This window comes from Talpa occidentalis, unplaced genomic scaffold (assembly GCF_014898055.3).
Source record: "Talpa occidentalis isolate TD23 unplaced genomic scaffold, MPIMG_talOcc4v2.1 talOcc4.12, whole genome shotgun sequence".
NCBI lineage: Eukaryota > Metazoa > Chordata > Mammalia > Eulipotyphla > Talpidae > Talpa > Talpa occidentalis.
Genome location: NW_023601212.1, coordinates 70,154,891 through 70,169,828, shown reverse-complemented (window position 1 = coordinate 70,169,828; position 14,938 = coordinate 70,154,891). Strand labels below are relative to the sequence as shown.

Below are 14,938 nucleotides of genomic sequence, written 5' to 3'. Positions count from 1 at the left end.
ACACTCCAAAGTGTATCCCTCAAGTAAAGGACATTCTTACCTAATCACATCAAGTAAATGTAACATTAAATGCCATATTATCTACCAAGACATATTCTGATTTCCCCACTGTCAAAAAACAATGTTCCTTCTAGTTTGTATCTGCTGCTCCAAAATCTAGTCAAGATAATTATTTTGCTACTTGTCAGGGAGAAACCTGGAGACACCCTTAGTGTCTTAATGCTTCTCTTTTAGAAAAGGTCTCTTCTTAATAAACCATGCTGTCTTCGAGGGGGCAGAAGATAGGAAAAGGAGGAAAACATTCTGTCAAATCTCAGCACCCCCAGACTCTGCCTTTTACTTTAGAGGCTGAACTACTAAGATGGTGTCACACTGTCACCATGAGAATACAGGGGACCTATTAAAACCCACCTCAATGACTGGAGAGAATGGAGCCTGCAGCCCTGCATGCCATACTCACCACGCCTCCTTTGTCCCCCTCCATGAATTGAACGATCTGGCAGGATGATTTCTCCCAGAGGAAGATGTGCCCGCAGTCACTACCGCTCACCACAAACTCACTCTTGGGGCCATAGAAATTGACACCTTTTACTGAAATGACAAATGAAAGAATAAATATCATGTAGGCTGCCACCAGGCCCACTTATATTTTACCTTATAGGGAATTAGTTACTGGCAAACTCTAACTCAGCTAAGACCAAAGATTCCTTTTATTTTCACAAAACAAGAGATTATGCACATGTAATGAGTTTAGTAAGAATCATACCAGCTCCAGAGAATAATGATATTCTCCCAAAAAGCTCCATAGGGCTGAGAGATCTGCAGTCCCTTAGCAGCAGTCTCACTAATCCACACCCCATTGAGCACACACAGGCCTCATTGATGCCTTAACTGTCCCAAATAAAATGGCCCTACTCTGCCCTCTCCTAGGAGTACTGTCCATGCTATCAGGTTACCTGGGTATATGGATTTCATAGGGACCTGTTCAGTGTTCCGGGGTCATCAGTTGGCTTGAGAATGAGGGAGTACAGGTCATGACTGCTGTTGAGAAACACCTGAACTGGGATTGCAGACACCAAACCAAGCTAGGGAAAGCCAGGAATCCCAACCCTTCTGTCCAGAAATGGACTTTCTTTTGTCTGCCTATAAACTAAAGCCCAAGTATAGATTTTTTCTCTCCTCATCAGCTCAAGAAGCAAAGGAAAAGTGTGCTCTCCAGGCCAAAATTATGACAGATATCTGTTAGGAGTGGTAACATTAAGAGCAGGTGTTCCCCAACTTCCCAGTCCATTAGATTTGCACAGGGAATTTTCAAACACTTCAATCAGGACATACCCCAGGGGCCACCCTGGTGGCACAGTGGTTGCGCGCTGGGTTGCGAAGCTGCCCACAGCCTCTGCAGCGCCAGTTCGATCCCCGGCCGCCGGGCGAGTGTCCCACATGGCGCGCAGACCTCTCCTGCCGCCCCCGCTGCTCCCCTCAGCAGCGTATTTTGTCAGTCTGCCTGTTCTGTTCCCCGCTCTGGCTCTGGTGAACTCTCTCACCCTCCCGTGCTTCTGACTGAACCCAGCGCTTGTATGAATAAATAAATAAATAAATCTTTAAACAAAAACAAACAAAAAAAAAACTTTAAAAAAAAAAAAAAGACACACCCCAGACCAATGAAATCAGAGTGTCTGGGGACAGGAGCCAGGTACCAGTATTGTTTATAGACTATCAGATGACAGCCTTGTGCAAAAAGTTTAGGAACCACACACAGAACAAAAATGCATTCTTCATCACAGATTTGGGTGAAATACTGTCACCACCCCTCCTGTGAGGCAGAAGCCACCACCATTTTAGGAAATGTAGTACCACTGACTAAAAAGGGCTGTCCTGAACACTCTAACTAGCTTTTTAATCCTGACCATAGTTAGTCTAATCTCCATTTACCCAAACCCAGTGACATCACAATGGTGAGAAAGCCCTATGGAGTCCTTGCTCCATTAGCACAGCAGCTCCATGGACTCTAGCCCCATCAGAACCCCTCTCACTGCCTTCAGGGACGCCACTGTTCTCATTCTCAACCTTTTAGTTCCTACTGGCAACACCTCAGAGATATACTGTGGTTCTCCCAGCCGGACTGGGCTACAGAAACCTAAACAACAGTCTCACCTGTGGCATTATTTCTGTGGCCCTTGTACCTCTTAACATACTGGGCTCCATCACTGTGAGAAGAGTTGAAGAGGTAAATGTCTTCATCGTTGTAACTGGCCAGGAGCTCTGCCAAGAACAAGCACACAGCAGTGAAGGAAGAGGCTGAAGAAAGCTGGGACCAAGAACTGGGGCTTGGGGTGGGGCTTCTTGCCAGCAGTGCCCCTTCTAACACCCAGTACAGCACCCCTCGTCCTCAGCTGGAGCAGCAGGCAAATCATGTGTCTAGGGTAAACTAGGAACACACTGCCAACCCAGGGTAGCAGAATGCTCAGGAAGATCATGCCGTTAGCTCAGTAGTGAGTCAAAGGCATTAAGACTGCCCAGGCAAGCAGCCTGAGCTTTAGGACAGACCCTGCCACAATCACCTGCAGCATTCTGCAAGTGTGCCCGGCATCTCCGAGGGTCAGCTGCTGCCTCCTCCCGCTATGTGCTCACCGCTGGCTATATGCTCATGGGCAGCAACCACTCCCCAGCAGCTCCACTTGGGGGGGCACAGCGGTGAGCCTGGAGGGCACATGCCTCATGGCTCAGCAGCTCCCTGACTGAGAGGCATGCCAGCCTCGGAGGTGGGCCGGCTCACGTACCTGTGCCGTCGTGGCTGTACACAAGACAGGTGATGTTTGCTTTGGACTCACTGTTCACCTGCAATAAGGAGCAGATACTGACTGATGCTCCACCCCCCCATGTTATACCACCTTCAGGAAACAGGTTTTCCTTCAAACTCCCCTATATCTTCTCCCAGAGATTGGGGTGGGATGGGGAAGGAGGAATAAGGTGAAGGGGCACAGAGGGGAAGAGGGAAGGATGGGAGAACAGGAAAAAGAGGGGTGGGAGAAAGGAGAAGGGGCAGGGGAAGGAAGGTGAGAGAATTGGAGAGGAGAAAGGGAGGAGGAGAGAGGAGCACCCAGAGGAGCACAGCGATGACATGTGACCACCTAGGGGGAGGTGGCTATCTCCTATGTAAGCCATTTCACACAGATGATGTCATCAGGCCTCAGCATCATGGTGCCAGGCAGTTATTGTTAGCTGTTTTGTTGGTAAGAAAATTGAGGCTAACAGAGGTACAGTGTGGGCCCAAAATCACAAAGCTGGTAAGCAGTGGCGCCAGGATTCAAATCCAGGTGTCCAGGCTCTTCCCACCATACCAACAAGTTTGGGAATAGCCTGAGGATTGTTAGGAAAGCCTGGAGCCACTGGTCCATTGGGAATCTTACCAGGTGATGAGGACAGAATTTCTTAAGCACGCCATTGTTCTCATTCTCGTCAATTTTCCTCTGGTCATAAATCCTGTTGAGAAGCATCAAAAATGTCAAACTTTAAAAACCGATCTGATTTGAAATTCTGACAGGATCAGTTGTCAGATGACTGTCAGGATGGATGAAGGACATTCCTCAACCAAGCTTTGGCTCATGTTCTTCTCTGAAGGTCTTTTCTCCTATCCTCTCCAATTCCTCTTTCATCAGTGGGTTTGTCCTATTTTTTATGGTAATCCTCATACTAGTCTGTTCTCAGCTGTTCTATCACTGTTTATTTTCACTGAAACAGCAGTATTAGAGGGTTTCTGTGTATATTACCTCCCTCATAGGTTTTAGTACACACAGGCAAGATCATGCTGAGCAAATGTCAGTGAATCCATAATCCCTCCATGGAGTCACCACCACCTGTATCCCCTCAAGATTCCCTCTTTCCTTCATTCCCATTAAGCATCAAACTACCTTCAGTCTCTCTCTAACCCAAACTACATTAATCATCCATTCACGTACTTATGGCGCTATGTATTCCACCCTTGTGAGGCCCTGGACACACAGTGAGACAAGACCCCTCTGTTCCTAAGCTTGCCCATCAGACTCCTCTAGTCGTAGAGCTTCACCTCTCAAGGACCTCACTGGACAGATTAGTTCATTTCTCAACCTCTTCCTCACGACAGTCTGCCCATTTTCTAAAAACCCTTCTACTGAATATCCTACAGTCAAGTTACTACCAGAGCAATGAAAATTCAGTATTTTCACTTCATTTCTGTTCATTTTTCTTTGCAGTCTTCTTTGGTTCTCACCACTCAAACTTCTGACTAAAGTCTTCAAAAGCCCATCAACGCCAACAAGATACTTTTCATGTTTTTCTGTCTTGTCCTGAAACATCCTTCCCTTGAAGTCCAGCTTATTCATGCTGTTAATGGGATTCTCTCTCTCTGTCCATCCATTAAATATTGATGTTTCCCAGAGGTTTGGTCTTAAGTACTCTGACTCCATATGAGGAAATTTTAACCTGGAGCGCAAGCAATATGTGAATGCTCAGGAACCATGTTTATGTGCATTTTTCTAAGGAGAAAGGATCATTGTTCTTAGGTTCTCAAAGAGGCAAAAAATTTAAAGGTGAAAATATTGCTCTATAATTTCATAACCAAATTCCATTATCATGCTTCTAACTACCACCTATATACAGACAATATGTCTCTTAAATCTGTCTCCAGACCACACTTAACCTGAGCTCTAGACTTCACCTACATGTAAACTGGATGTTATAATGGAATGTCCAAAAGTATATCTATTTTCCTTCTTCTAAACCTAAACTAATTCTAAAATCTGCCCCTACCTTAGAAACTTTGTTAATGGCACTATCTTAAATTTAGCTGACCAAACCAAGAATCAGGCCCTTTCTCTGCAATACAGTTACTCTCTTATCAAATTGACTCTGTGGTTATATTTCTTTCTTTTCTTTTTTTTAAAGATTTATTTATGCATATAAGAGCTGGGGTACAGGCCAGAGGTATGGGGTGTGAGGGGTGAAAGGATTCACCAGAGACAGAGTGGGGTACACAACAGGCAGACTGAATGAAATACACTGCTGAGGGGAGCAGCGGGCGAGTCAGGAGAGGTCTGCTGCGCCATGTGGGTTGCTCCCTGGCTGGCTGGGGATCAAACTCGTGCTGCAGAGGCTGCGATTGCTTCAGTGCTGCACTTAACCCCTTGTGACGCCAGGGAGGCCTTCCGTGGGTATATTTCTTGACAGTTTTATACTGTCTCCACTCTTACTGGTCATCTTTTGCCTAGGTTATATTCCCTTGCTCTACTGTCACAACAACTGTCCAAAACACAAAATTGTATGTAAATTCCCTGCTTAAGTCTCTTCAGTGATTTTGTACATTCTATTAAGTCCAAACTACTTAGTAAGGCTGCCTACCACTTTTCAAAGTTCCTGTTCAGTAGACAAAAAAAAAAAAAAAAGGTAAACTTCCTTAAACGTAATGTCACATCTTATTTTATCTCCAAACATTTTTCCCCCTGCCCAAAATACTAATTTCTCATGTGTCTTTTCGTATTTCCCCTGGAGGAAGTACAGCATAGTGAAATGGCCTCCACCATGTTGAATTCTGCCTAATTTTGCCATTTACTAGATGAGCAATACTGGGTAAGGTACTTAATATTGCTAATCCCCACAGATTCATTTCTCCAGAATGCTCTCTGCAAGCAGAAACAATGCCTATCCCAATGTGAATCTAGCACAGAACAGGTGCTCACTGAATGCTGGAGGAATAAACAAGCAGATCAATGTGTGTGCATAGTCTCTACAATTTCTTAACATCCTGCATAGAGTATCTAGGAAATGTATGCTAAATGAACACAAAAGGGAAATAGGAGACTGCTGTACTAACACTGCTCTTCAGCAAATTTCTCAATTGAGTTTTTCCTCTAAATCAGCACTTCTTAGATGTTACTAAACCATCATGAATTTCAGCAAGTTAGTTAAAAAAAATCACGAAACTATTCAATATTTTCATGTATGGACCATTCTGTGTTCCACACTATCTAATGTTCTTTATCCTTTTTACCTTCTTTCCCCCTTTTTCCTCAAGTATTTACTAAAAACCTATCTTTTACATATGATGCTATGCTAGGGGTTGGTGCATGTTTTCTTAAATGGAAAGATATGAACATTTTAATGTAGCAGACAATCTGGTCTTGGTTGCATCTACTAGATCCTGTCATTATTAATAATGAAAACAGTCATGGACATCATGTAAACATGTTCCAATAAAATTTTATTTACAAAATCACTGCTAGACAGCAATGACTCAAATATAGGGGAAAATTTTCCCCTAATTTTCTGCGTAGGACACTTAACATTAAAAAATTTTTAATTCAGGGGCCTCCCTGGTGGCGCAAGGGGTTAAGACCCAGCCTATGAAGCTATCCACAGCCACTGAAGCACCAGTTCAAAACCTGGCCAGGAAGGAGACCCACATGGCACAGCAGACCTCTCCTGCCTCACCCGCTGCTCCTCTCAGCAATGTATCAGTAGATCTGCCTGTTCTGCTTCCCATTCTGTCTCTGGTGAATCCTCTCACCCCACCCCACCCCCACCTCTAGACCGTACCCCAGTTCTTGTATATATAAATAAGTAAATCTTCAAGAAAAAAAAATTTTAATTCAGGGCCTCCCTGGTGCCGCAAGGGGTTAAGTCACAGCACTGTAAGGCTATCTGCAGCCACTGTAGCACGAGTTAGATCCCAGGCCACGGAGGTTGTGACCTACATGGCGCAACAGACCTCTCCTATCTCGCCTGCTGCCCCCCTCAGCAGTGTATTTCAGTACATGTGCCTGTTCTGCTCCCCATTCTGTCTCTGGTGAATCCTCTCAACCCTGCATCTCTGGCCTGCGGGTTCTTATATACATAAATAAATCTTGAAAAAAAATTTTAATTCAATACTTTATTTTTTTAGAGCAGTATTTGGTTTACAATAAAACTAAGAGGACAGCAGAGATTTCCCATACACATCTACCTCCACATAATGCGTGGCCTCCCTCATCAATATCAATCACCAAAGTGGTATTTGTTTTTTTTTAAACCAGGATGAACCTACATTGACATCGTATAATCTCCCAAGTTCGTAGTTTAACTGAAAGTTCACTTTTGGTGTACACTGTATAAGTTTAGACAAATGTAGAGTGACATATATCGAACATTATTAGAGTGTTTTGATTACTCTAAAAATAAATCCTTGTGCTCTGACTCTCACCCCACCCCTGGCAATCACCAATCATTTTAATTGTTTAGCCATAGTTTTATTTTGTCCAGAATGTCATATAGTTGTAATCATATGGTATGTAGCCATTTCAGACTAGTTTTTTTTTTTTCTTCATTTAGCAATATGTATTTAAAATTTCTTCATGTCATTTCATAGGTTAACAGCTCATTTCTTTAGTATTGAGTAACATTCCATTGTCTGGGTGGGTCACAATTTATCCATTTACCTACTGAAGGACATATTAGTTGTCTCCAAGTTTTACAATTATAAAGCTGCTATAAACATCTGTGAGCAGTTTCTGTATGGAAACAGTTTTCAATTCTGTTGGGTAAATACCAAGGAATACCATTACTGGATCATGTTAAAAGTTTGTTGTTTTGTGAGAAGCCACAAAACTTTCAAAGTGGTTGTACTATATTCCATTCCTGCCAGCAGTGACTGAGCGTTCCTATTTCTCTATATCCTTTTCAGGATTTAGTATTGTCAGCGTTTCAGATTTTAGTCATTCCATAATAATAGGTATGGGTAGTTTGTTGTTTTAATATGCATGTCTCTAATGACATAATGCAGGGCATTCCTTCACATACTTATTTGTCATCTGTATATCTTTCTCAGTGAGGTGTCTGTTAAGGTCTTGGTCCATTTTTAAATAGGGTTGACTTGTTTTCTTACTGTTATGTTTTAAGAGTTCTAAAGTATATTTAAATATATTTTACTAGGAGTCCTCTATCAAATGCCTTTTTTTTATAAAGATTTACTTATTTATGCATATGAGAACTGGGGTACAGGCCAGAGGTGTGGGGGTGGTGGTGAGAGGACTTACCAGAGACAGAGTGGGGAACAGAACAGATAGGCTGACTGAAATATATTGCTAAGGGGAACAGCGGGTGAGTCAGGAGAGGTCTGCTGCATCATGTGGGTAGCTCCCTGGTCGGGGATCGAACTTGTGCTACAATGGCTACGGAGTTGTGTCTTAACCCCTTGTGCCACCAGGGAGGCCCCAAATGTGTCTTCTGCAAACATTTTCTCCAGGTTTGTGGCTTATCTTCTAATTCTCTTGATATTGTCTTTCACAAAGCAAAAGTTCCTTTCACGAATTGTGTCTTTGGTGTTGTATTTAAAAAGGTATCACTACGTCCACTGATTTTCTCCTATGCTGTCTTCTAGGAGTTTTAGAGTATCAAGTTTTGCTTTTAGGTCTATGATCCATTTTGGACAGCTTTTGTGAAGAATGACAGATCTATGTCTAGATCCAATTTTTCATATGTGGATGTCAAGTCCCAGCACCATTTATTAAAGAAACTATATTTACCACACTGTAACTGCTTTGTCTTCTTTGCCAAAGGTGACTGATGGGGGGGGGGGGGCGCCTATTTCTAGGTTCTCTATTCTTTTTTTTTTTTTTTTTAAGATTTTATTTATTTATACAAGCACTGGGGTACCGGCCAGAGACGCGGGAGGGCAAGAGAATCCACCAGAGGCAGAGCAGGGAGCAGAACAAGCAGAAGGACTGAAATACACTGCTGAGGAGAGCAGCAGGGGAGACAGGAGAGTTCTGCTGCGCCATGTTGGAATCTCCCTGGCTGGCAGGGAATCGAACCAGCACCATGGAGGCTGCGGACAGCTTCACAGCACTGCGCTCAACCCACTGTGCCACCGGCGAGGCCCCTAGGTTCTCTATTCTTTATGTCTGTTTCTCACCAACACCACAATCTCTTGATTACTGCAGTTTCATATTAAGTCTTAAAACTGAGAGTTGGATGGTATGAGTCTTCTAACTTTGCTCTTATTCTGGGTCTTTTGCCTCACCACATGAAATTTATAATTAGTATGCCAATATCCATAAAAGAACTTGCTATGATTCTGATTGGAATTGAACTAAATCATTAGCTCAAGATGGCAAGAACTGCTATCTCCACAGCTATTGAGTCTTCCTATGCCTTTGATATTTTAAACAAAGGATGGTTTCAGCATTGTCTCAACATCCTTATTTCATCTCCCTCCACCACAGGTCTTCAGGTACCCCACTACTTTGTTACCTTAAACCTTTCTTCTTTCACCTTCTTTTCCCCCCACTTACCTTAATCCAAAGTTCTCTCATTGTTACTGACAGAAGTTTAATGATAGGAGAATAAAGGGGTTATTTACAGGCTGAGCTTTATTATAAAAGTCCTTTTATAATATATGCACATGCCAGCCAATCACAATGCTAAATCTACCATCATACGATTCATTCATTTGATGCATTCTCTTTTTCTTCACTCCTATAAACCCTTAAGCCAACCTAAACAGGATTCAGTAACAGCGACTCACACATGTATGTTCTCTACTTGCCTTTTTTTCCTCATTCTTTTTTTTGGTCACAGCCCTAAAACCATATTTCTCCCAGGCTTCCATTCATAATCCTAAACTAAAATTCATTATTCATGATACAAAAGGGTTGAGGATGAATTAGCTATTTCTCTGTATTCCCTCAAAGAAATTCTGTCAGGCTACTAGTAAAAGCTGAAAGTGTTATAAGATATTCAGCAAAAATATTTTCAAATTTGAACCCAAATTTGTACTCTTTGGGTTCTTTCAATGAAAGAATCACAAAGGCAAAATCCCCAACCATTCAACTTAGCAAGGTGTCAGAAATTGAGAATGACCCTAATGTCAAAGATGAGGTACATAGAAGGCATTCTGCTCATGCAAGGTTGGTGCCCTTAAAAACTGCATGTGCTTCTGCCAAGTAAATAGCCTACTATCTGCTAAGATCTAGGATGAACACAGAGGATAATGAGGCTGGGAAGAGATATAAGGTCTGAATCTCTCTCCTGTACTGAAATGCTAGAGTATTAGCATTGTTAGAGCAATCTAAATTAAGATAATTAGTGAGAAGAAATGAGGAAGAATTAAGATTCAACACAGCAAATATTTCTTCAGTATCCATTATGTGGAGTTCATTTTCAGCCTCACTCTCACCCCAGGAAAGGGTCAGTTAAGATTAGGGCAGCATCAACTGCAATTCTCAGGACATCCAACTTCTCTACTTTCCTTCAAACACTAAGATCCTAATAGTTAAGCCATCTAGAGACACAGACTTTTCAAGCAATCCATAATGCTAAGCTGGAAGTCCCAATTAGAAATACTGGGGATTGCTGAATTTAGAGGAGGCATCACCTAAAGGTTCTCATTAGGACAACCCTTTGTGATCAACAGTTTCTTATGGGAAAAGAAAAAAAAAAAAACCTATTGCCACATTATTTCCTACTGATAAACAGAGAGAGGACTTTGGAAGGCAAGGAAAAGAGGAAGAAAAGAATAATAAAGTACTCAATTCTGGTGGCAGGATTCTTGAACAAGGTAAGAAAATCTATCATGTGATTATATCCCTGATTCTTACATTAACATTAAAAAAGGTACTCTGGGGCCTCTCTGGTGGCACAAGGGGTTAAATCTTGGCACAATGAAGCTATTGGCAGCTACTGCAGCACAGGTTCGATACCCAGCCAGGAAGCTAACCCATACCTCACAGCAAACCTCTCCTGTCTCACTTGCTGCTCCCCTCAGCAGTGTATTTCAATCTATCTACCTGTTCTGCTCCCCACTCTTCTCTGTTTGAATCCTCTCATACACCCCACCCCCCCGACTTCTGGCCTATACCCCAGTTCTTGGATGCATAAATAAATCTTTAAAAAAAAAATGTACTCTGATTTGAAAAGCAAGATATTTTTCACCCACCACTGAAAAAAAGGAAAAAGTCACTCCTTTAGAGATCCTATCCCTCCTCCCCTTACCCAACACCAAAATAAACAACTATAGCCAAAATGGGCCATCTGGATAGGGATGAGATACAGTCTGTCAAAGATCAGAAGAAAATTAACTGACACACACAGATTGAATCCACATTGAATCCACAAATCCTGCTGTCCTTAGGCCATGCCTTAATAGCCAGTATGACAATAGATATTCACAGTAACAGATATCATGGCAGATACAAAAAAAAAAAAAAGGGATTCAGAGCCCTCCTTCCCAACATGGTACAGTCAATTAACATCACTGAACCAGCTGGGCCAGGAAGTGGAGCTCTCGTCCACATCCATTGCTCTGTTCAAAGTGTGTAGAAGCCAATGACTGTCTGGACATGCTGAACAAAAGCAATGAGGGGAAAGAATTACTTGTTCCCCCAACAAATTCTATGTATGTTCCTGGGAGGCTACATGTTGTGGAACACATGCTGTCTATGTGGAAACTAGCTCCTATGTAGAAAGACAGTTGAAGATGCCAAGAACTTCAAAAGGAAGACAAACTTCCTCACCAAATAAATGGAGAAAATCCAGCCAGCTTTACAGAAGGATGCCATGAAACAAGCTGTCATGAAAGATTCAGCAGCTCATACCCTGAGGGGGCAAATCAAACTACTGCCAAAGCCTGAGAGCTTGTTTCCAAAATGGGGCCCGTGTCTTTGTGGGTGTGGGGGAAGAGATGATACTTACGTTTCCTGCTAATAAATATGTCAGCTGGGCAAAAACTAAAAAAATGGTTCAGGGCAATGAGTGCTAAAAATCCTGAATTCACACTGAGTACTCCCAAGTCAAATCATTTCTGAATCTAAAACCAGCATTCAAAATTTCTAGTGCTATGTTCATTCATATATTAAAAATTGTGCTGATTGTGACTAATATAGACTCACTAGTAAACCTGAGTTTATACCTTAGCTGTTATATGGGGACCTTGATCAAATCATTAACTTCTTTAAAACTTGATAATCTTTATGTTTCAGTTTGTTTCATTAGGAAATAGAATGCCTCACGAGTTTAAGCTCTCTGGAAGATGGTAAAAAAATCAGTAAGGTGGGCCCAATGGATTCCCAGACAATTCGTATCTTCCCATACAGGAAAACTAGTGGTACAATGCATCAGGGTTGCAAACTCTCAAACATAAAAGAACCACAGACTCACCTTACAAACTGATCTCTTCCGCCTACTGCAAACTGGTGGGTATTGGCAGGATTCACATAGATTGTATACAGCCCCACTTTCTTCTCCTTCTCTTTTGTCACCACCAGTTTCCTTGAAGAGCAGAAAAGCAGAAAAAGTTATAATTTGTCCCAAAATTCAATGGGTCATGGCAACTGAGAGTAGACAGAATAATGTAGACATGGATACTAAGGAATTAAACATTCTCATTTGGAAAAAAAGAAAAAGTGATTTGTTTTGAACACTGGAAACAAGAAAAGACAAAACCCACCTCCACATATATTTCCCATCTGTTACTTTGAGGGTGGAAAAGAAAACATACAGAGAAGTCATTTTCCAATGTTCCTCAAGACATATAAGTATATGTATATGGAGTACTGTTCTCAGGAAGACTCAGTTCAGCTGCAGTCCAACATAACAATCTCTAAACAAAAAATATTACCCACATCTCCCACCTTTAATTATAAATCATCTTCCCAATTACTTGGGAGATTATATGGGGGATGAATCATCTGAACAAACGACAGAAAAGACCTCAAGATCATATTCTACCTCCCAGATTCCAGAAAGCATCACCACTGAAAAATGGCAATCCAAGTAAATAACTCTTCTTTTCAAATTCAAGTTTTCCAGTACAGGGCAATCCAAAGGAAAACACCATCCTTCTCTTGTCTGACACAAATTAGGAGAGAGGTTCTTAGAAAGAGAGCCATTTTTAAAGCTTAAAAATCATTTCAAGGGCCTCCCATGGTGGCGCAGCAGTTGAGCCCTGGGTTGCGAAGCTGCCCACAGCCTCTGCAGCGCCAGTTTGATTCCCAGTCGCCCGGCAAGTGTCCCGCATGGCGACAGACCTCTCCTGCCGGGCCTGCTGCTCCCCTCAGCAGTGTATTTCGTCAGTCTGCCTGTTCTATTCCCCACTCTGGCTCTGGTGAATTCTCTCACACTCCCGTGCTTCTGACTGTACCCAGTGCTTGATTAATAAATAAAATAAATAAATCTTTAAAAAAAAAAATCATTTCAAAATTATTCTTCTAGTTATACTACCAAAAAAAAAAAAAAAAAAAAAAAAGGTGGGCCTCCCTGGACGCAAGGGGTTAAGATGCAACCTATGAAGCCATCCGCAGCCATTGCAGCACAAGTTTGATCCCCGGCCAGTAGTTTGAGCTACCCACATGGTGCAGCAGACCTCTCCTGACTTGCCCGCTGCTCCCCTCAGCAGTGTATTTCAGTCAATCTGCCTGTTCCCCACTCTGTCTCTGGTATATCCTCTCACCCTTCACACCTCTGGCCTGCACCCCAGTTCTTGTATGCCTAAATTGCCTAAATAAATAAATCTTAAAAAAAAAAAAAAAGGTGATGCTTAGGAGGGCATAGGGTCCTGAAGCCCTATCCAATTCCAATTTTATGTTAACCTGAAGAATCTGGCAAATGAGTCCTAACTTGCCCCAGCCTAAGGGCAGGTGCTATAAATACTGTTTCCAAATCTAAGTATCCAACAAGTCAAATATGACATCATAAAACTACTGAATTTAAAGAAAAGGACAGACGTCAAAAACTATAGGATGGAGTTGGGCTTTAGCTTTTGTTTTTAATTCTATGATTTTGCTCATTTCTGTTGCTGTGGAAATTGAAAGAAATTTAATCATGATAATCATGATAATGAGTTTCTTTGTAAAGAAGTGATTTCAGCACCCTCTCTATATAGTTAAAATCATTCTAACCTAGAATTGTTCTAGAAAAAGTAGTGAGACTGATTTTAAAATCTCTGCAATCTTCTATTAAAAATTATGACAAAAATCATTAAAAATGAACATCTTTAAGGAAAACACACAAGAAACCTCATTAACACAAGCAGAAGTCATATCAAAGAGTTCCAAGCACAAAATGGACAGCTCTCAACTAGTTTAGACAAGGAGGGGGCAGCATCTGCCCCTTCCACAGGACTATCCCCATGGATTCTCAGGAGGTTCAGATGAATATGAAAGGTACTACATGGAAACAAAACCAAGAATCACAAGTTTGGCTGAAGTGTCACATATTCCTGATAAAGAACTCACTCTATGCCACTATTTAGTCACCTAAAACAAACACTTCTCTCTCCCACTGGATGAATGCAGAGCACTTTAGCTTACTCAGGAACATGCAGAGATGCTTTAAGTGAGTAATCATGGCACTATGAAAAAAATTTTTTCACATCAAAGGGCAGTGATACATGGAAACCATATGAAACAAATTTACCAAATTTTACCTTAAAACATGCAGCATTTTAATGAGCAGGCATGTTCCAGCAAAAAGGGAAAAATAATTATGATCAAATGACTCCTTTCAAGAGTATCTCAAATTGGCTTCCACCTATAGTCCAATTCTCTTCCTGAGATGTTAGCCAACATCCCAGCTTCCAAAGACTCGCCTTTCATAGAGGCAAAAGAAAACTCCCCCATGCCAACTTCACGCAAAAATGCTTCTGACATAAGCAGATGTTCAGGGACTAGCTTAACACATAAGGACAGCTTAGAATTTCTGGCCATGGCTTTTTCGCTCAGTCCCCCACCTCATTCCCCTAAAGCAAAAACTTTTTGAAGGCTGTTTCTGATTTCCCAAATCTAGAATTTGAGCTCCTCCTACTCTAAGTTCCTTCTGTGTCTCCCTTTTAGTTTCCGTCCCATTCATCTATCACTGCTTTCACCCACTGTTCCACTCTCAGCTATAATTTCTGCCCATTTTGCTTCATTGCAAATTCAAGACATGGCCAACA

At 41.8% G+C, this 14,938-nt stretch overlaps 1 protein-coding gene across 4 annotated transcripts in view; it reads right to left on the bottom strand.

The window, feature by feature from the left end:
- DCAF8 (DDB1 and CUL4 associated factor 8) overlaps window positions 1-14,938 on the bottom strand; it is a 41,310-nt gene that overhangs the window by 5,202 nt on the left and 21,170 nt on the right. For all 4 annotated transcript variants that reach the window (XM_037506671.2, XM_037506673.2, XM_037506674.2 and 1 more), the window contains exons 7-11: window positions 12,166-12,276; window positions 3,411-3,483; window positions 2,781-2,838; window positions 2,155-2,262; window positions 461-591 (exon numbers count right to left, since the gene is read on the bottom strand). In XM_037506671.2, the coding sequence (XP_037362568.1) occupies window positions 461-591; window positions 2,155-2,262; window positions 2,781-2,838; window positions 3,411-3,483; window positions 12,166-12,276 (481 nt within the window). The remainder of the gene's footprint in view (window positions 1-460; window positions 592-2,154; window positions 2,263-2,780; window positions 2,839-3,410; window positions 3,484-12,165; window positions 12,277-14,938) is intronic.